The sequence below is a fragment of the Cynocephalus volans genome, chromosome X (assembly GCF_027409185.1).
Source record: "Cynocephalus volans isolate mCynVol1 chromosome X, mCynVol1.pri, whole genome shotgun sequence".
NCBI lineage: Eukaryota > Metazoa > Chordata > Mammalia > Dermoptera > Cynocephalidae > Cynocephalus > Cynocephalus volans.
Window position 1 is genome coordinate 114,046,244 of NC_084478.1, and position 6,000 is coordinate 114,052,243.

A 6,000-nucleotide genomic window follows, 5' to 3' on the forward strand; every position below is an offset into this window, starting at 1 on the left:
TTTCTGCTTATCAGAATAGGGGTATTGAAGTGAATTTCAAAGTAATGAAAATAGAATTCTTCTAAGATGCGCTGGTGTTTTCCTGTGGAAGATCAGTAGGTAAAATATACATGACTATTACGTTTGAACATTTATGACTGTTACTACTTTGTCTGACGATAGTTCTGCCAGGGAAGTTTCTTAAAAGAAATTGTTTTCGGTCTTTCTTTTAGTCAAGATGAGTGATAAGCCAGACTTGTCGGAGGTGGAGAAGTTTGACAAGTCAAAACTGAAGAAAACTCATACCGAGGAAAAAAATACTCTTCCCTCAAAGGAAAGTAAGTCATGGAGGGTTTCTAGCTGAGACAGACAATGGTGAAAGTTGGTATCTTCAGTGAATAAACCTATCTTCTAGTAATTTTTACTATCGAGGAAGTAATTATTAGAGTACCATTTTATTTTATGCAGCCATGACAACTATCAAAGAGTTGTCTCCTTCTTTGGATTATATAAATGGTTCGCACATGATAGGCCCTAGTAGTAATGGGGAAGTAAAAACCACTTCCCTGTTGGAAAATTACTAAAACACACATTGAAACCAATCTTAAACATTGGACTTAGCACTAGAAAAACCTTACTTCTGTCTACTTTTAGTTATTTGGCATTTTTCTGCATCTAGAAATTTGAGTCCATTATCTCATGCCTAAAGAACCATGCCAGCTCTGCGGTCTGGGCCTTCTCCAATCTGGTGACAAGATAGGGATGCAGAACGAGTTTCGATCTTGGGTGCACTTGAGGCTCCCAGACTTAAGGGATCAGTTTTGCCCTCCAGAGTAACAGACAGCTGGAGAAACTCCAAGCATATTCACAACAGCTGAGGGGCATTTTCTGTCATGTGTGCGTTATTTGAGAGTTCCGAAATTAGTGAAAATTATCTCAAAGTGTATAACTTCCAAATGGTATCGTCAGAGATAAACGTGAGCAAAATGCTTCACTTCCTCCTCGGTCTCAAATAATCTATCGAAAAACTGTCAACAACACAAATCTGCCTCTCGAATGAAAGCAAAAACCAAAAAAACTGCAATTGAAGTAGATTCTAATGAATGTTCGAGTGGTAAACATGCACACACGTGCACACATGCACCCCGCTGTGAGCATTTGTGGTTAGTGCCTTAGCATTCTCAATTAAAAGCATGTATGGCAGCCTTCCATGACTTACCTAAAGCTGTTTTGTAAGAAACTGAATTAAATCTTAGGAAAATACTCTTAGTGATATATATTTTTTTTGTTTTGTTTTTTTTTTTCCCCTCAGCGATCCAGCAGGAGAAACAGTGTGCTCAGACATCGTAAAACGGGATCTCCTCCCAAGAGGAAATTTCAACATTGCCCGAGAGCCTTGGTTTTATGCTTGTTTTTTGCAAACCGTTGTGTTTGTAGCGATTTTAGGCATCTTCTGCTGTCCTCTCATTTCTATTCCCTGGCTAAAAGGTCAGGTGGAACCAAAGTTTCCTGAAGTGTGCTTTCAAACTTGCCGTTGGTGTGTAAATTCCAGATGGCAGATGTTGCGAATAATCTCACCAGTGTTGACCCTTGTGTGTGTAGCCCTTTCACCCCCAGCAGGATAAGCCAGGTTTAACCTTCTGCAATGGGTGCCTCCATTGCTTCATTATCTTCATGAAGTTGCATGCTTCTGCAACTTCTCACAGTTTGTTTTTATTTCCAATGTAGTAATGAAATAATAAATACAGTCATTATCTGGCGGCTCTCGACTTCATTTCTTCTAAGGAAGGAAAAGTACACAAGGGTACCCTTTTTCGCCAAACAAAACGGTTGAAGGAAAACCTCTTCAGCAGTGGACTAAGCCCCTTATCTCAGAGTGAAGAAAGACAAACACAGGGTCTGAAGTGACCCACTCAAGCTGAATAAGAACTGAAATTCAAGCTGGGCTGTCTTGCCTTCTGGAAAGTGTTTTCCGACTGAATGGGAGGGGGCACCTAAGCTTGGGGTTGGATGGAAAGGGCGCGGGAGGCACTTGTTAACACGCACTGTACTGAGCACATCACATCTTCAGTTGAGCGTCAACTCAGATATCTGATGCCCACTGATGACCTGTAACACTGAACCTCTGATCTGGTTCTTCTACTGAACAGAATTTACTGTCTCCTGAAGCAAGCATTTTTGGTTTCATGGTGAGCATAAGTGCTGTGGACCGTATGGTGTTCCCCCACCCCCACCACACCAAATTCATATTTTGAAGGTCTACCCCTCAATGCGACTCTACCCGGAGATAGACTTTTTAGGAAGTCATTAAGGTTAAATGAGGCTACAAGGGCTGGGCCCCTCTGTGATCTATTACTATAGGTATCTTCCCACCATAAGGGATTATACCGTCCATACCTATTTGCAACCTCAACTATTATCTTACCTCCCTCTTTCTAGGGGCTCACATCCTTAAATACTCACTGGGGTTACAGAAAGTGGAAGGTGTTTTCTCTGCTCTAGCACAAATTTCCACAAGCAAAACAGTAGGTGGGTCAACTAAGGTAAAGTGTGGTTGAGGTGACACAATCTCAGAGCTTAGGGTAACCAGAAGATTTGAGCCCTGGAGGTCACCATGTTGGTCATCACTACCTTACCATCTGCCTGAAGCAATTGCCCAGTAGAGTCACTCAGTCCCTTACACTGACATGCTGCTTACACGCTTCCCTGCCTGCCTGTAACTTCTATGCCATAATCCTAGGAGAGCATGCTGGAGACCCATACAGCGTGGTTAATCCATCCTCCAGTATTTGAAGTCAGCTGTTGTTTTCCTGCCCCCATACGTCCAAGTCTTCTCCAGCTGACCTTTTCAGAGCATTTGGACCCAAGTTACACAGATGGGGACCCATAACGGTTGCACTTTAGATGGACGGACACAAGTTTAGCCATTATCAGGTCCCTGGATCCCGATTCTGTCATCCAGCCCATTTGCTCTCCTTTCAGTTTGCCATTTGCAGCTTGATAAAGATGCTGTACGTCCACGACAGACTCAGTAACGTGTGCATTAGCACACTAATCCAGCTCAAGATTAGGCCCATTTCAGATGCCTAAAGGAAAGCATGTCAGGTGAGCTGGGGATGGGACGAAAACTCCCAGTTTTTAGTTGCACCTGGTAACCGTCATTTTTTTTTTAAAGGATTGATTCCTCCCAGGGCAGTGTAAATGATAAACTGAGTGGGAGCAAGTGAGAGGTATGTGGTGGGAGGGGAAGTCACATAGTTTCTAAGTGAACGCTCCTACAGAAATAAGACGGGAAGAACGATTGCTCACTGGAAGTAGTTTTGCCCTGCATTTCTCAAGTAAATCACATGGGCCTAATCTTGTAGTGAGTGACTAGGTTCACTTGTCTTTCCAAGCAGAGGGAGGTTTTTTTCCCAAGCATCCGGGATTGAGGTTTCAGAGCCCTGAATCCATTTATTATTTGCAAAACCAACCATCCGAAGGTCTTCTTGTAGCAGTTACATTTACGGGAAAAAAGAAAAGCCTGGAGTTAAGTGGATTTTCTTATGCATGTCTACATCTTTTGAAAATACCTGGTCCATGCTTTGACACCTGTATCCTGTCAGTGTACATAGGCCGACATGTCCTTAATTGCAAAGAACAGAAAATGGCAAAAAGCTGGAAAGCCATAATATATATGCTGCAAGTTAATCCAAAGACAAAAATCAGCCAAATCGTATGTCACGACGACTTCATCTTTGCAAAGGGTCAAAAACCTCATTTAGTGTCATCACTTAAAATTCTCAAGAAACTGCACAGGCAAGTGAGTTTTAGGAATGCCCTAGAATGTAACCATCGCATATTCACACCTGAGAAAAATATCTTGCCCTTCGTCTCTCAAATGCATAGGAATATGTTTGAACCTTGCCTTGGGAAGTTTCAACCGGTATGATCTCGGGCAAGTGACAATCTATTGTGGTTCAGTTTCTTCATCCATAGAAATGGAGATGATAACACTGTTTCCTTCAAGGGGATGTGGTGAAAAGTAGTTGAGGTACTCCCCGTCAAGTGCTTAGCACAATGCTGGCACAGTCGCCAAGCACGCCATGTCCGAGGTCACCAAGGCCAAGCTCAGGTTCCCCATGAGCACCTGAGCTGCCTCCCGCCCCCGAGCATCGCCCCCGAAGGCTGTTTTCAGAGCCACCCCAGTCGGCCCGTAAATCCTGGAGCCCTCCGAAGGTGTGCCCGTGGCAGTTTGAGGGCAGGGGTCAGGGGGCGTGCTGCCAATGTGTATTAGTCTTCCTTTTTTTATTTCTTCCTTCCTTATAGTTAAAGTGTACGACACGATGGCTCTGGCTCGTACGCATATACATAGTGAAGAGATTACTACAGTCAAACAAATGACCATCTTCATCACCTTCTACCCTTGTATGCTAAGAGAATCTAAAATCTACTGTCTTGGTAAAGTTTCAGAATCAAACACAACATTATTAACAATAGTCGTCCTGCTGTACTTTGGATCTCCAGACGTATTCATTGGCCCAATTCCTGATTTGTACCCCTTGACCTCCTTGTTCCCATTTGCTCCTCTCCCTGCAGTGGGTAGTTTTCTGGCAGGTGGCAGGTGGCTTGCTGCTGGCTTCCCAGCATTCTTTACTGTGAACTACATTGTCAACACTAATATAACTGTCCTTCATTGTTTTTATTATACATAACGCTCGAGTTTGTATATCATATAATTGGATCGATTTCTGTAATTTATATGTGCACAAGTGTATGGAAGTCCTGTGATTGAATTAAATTACCACAGAATCTTTTGATTTTAAAACATTGCCACATAATCGATTCCCTTTTCCTCTGTTAGGAGTTTTCATTGAAAAGTAAATTTGAAAGCATTTAGAAAAAGTTTTTTTTTTTACACAGGAGCTCTAATATGTAGTCACCAGTTCTAAAATGTGCTCTCCTTTTCAGCATCTAAGAGTTTTGCATAGATTTATTTTACACTTTACACAGGTTGCATATTTAAAAATATCCCCTATCGGTTAGTTTTCACTATGAAAATCTGGGCTTTTCCACTTTTTGTTCCAGATTCATTGAGGGTTTTAAATAAGGACTGGATGTAGGGGATGGGCAGCCAGGTCCCTTGACGTCCAGGAGCGCTAGTCACCAGTTCGTAGTAACTAGCTGCTAGGAACTAGTTGCTAGTTACTAGTAAAGTAGTGACTTCAGTTTCTAGAAAGCCTAGGAATAAGTACTGTTGTGGAACTCTTGGATTTAATTTTTTCTATGCTGTGTTTTGTTTCCTCACGTGTGTTTCTAATGGGCTAAGTAATAAAGTTAATGCGGAAAAAAAGGTTGACTGGAGTGTTATCGTCCTGTTAATACTCTATTCCGCATATAGATGCTTAGGATGTGTTATTTATTTTAAAGTTTTAATAATATATTTTATTTAATCCAACATAGCAAAATTATAATTTCTATATGTAATGAATATCAACAGTTTGTCAATTACGTAAGCGCTGACTCTTCCCTTCAGTTGGTTTTCTCTGCAAACCGCACCAGGAGGTGCCACATTTTCGTCCATCAACTACTGAAGAAAGTAGTCATGCGTTCTGTTCCCTTCTAGTCCTCAAACCCAGTCGTCCCTTGTCCCACAGACATTTCATCTGTGTCAGTCCCATTTTGTTCCCTGTCTACAATTCCCAACGTCATTTTGGTGCTTTGCTGATGTTTCTACTTGATTTCTGAATTTCCAAACGGAAACCACAAACACCCATAGCGCAGTCATCATTTCCTAATCGTGTTGATTTCTTAAAATCACTTTTCCTTAGAGGATATGTAGGAGATCAGTACTCACGGAAAACTCTAGAAAATTATTTTAGGCCACACAGAACAAAAAGCAACAGAAGAACAGAAAATTTACTCGGATTTTGAGGAAGCCACAAATAGCACGATAAATTAAGTGGTTACAGGTCTTTCGGGTCATCTGAGGCGGCTCTGAAAAGAGCCTTTGGGGGGCCGTGCCCGGGGGCAGGAGGCGGC

The 6,000-nt window shown here is 42.1% G+C and overlaps 1 protein-coding gene across 1 annotated transcript; it reads left to right on the top strand.

The window, feature by feature from the left end:
• The first annotated feature begins 217 nt into the window (after positions 1-217).
• On the top strand, positions 218-1,329 carry LOC134367413 (thymosin beta-15A). Its single transcript, XM_063084154.1, has 2 exons — positions 218-317; positions 1,292-1,329. Exons 1-2 carry the CDS (start codon positions 218-220, stop codon positions 1,327-1,329), a joined length of 138 nt encoding a protein of 45 aa, XP_062940224.1.
• Positions 1,330-6,000: the final 4,671 nt, after the last annotated feature.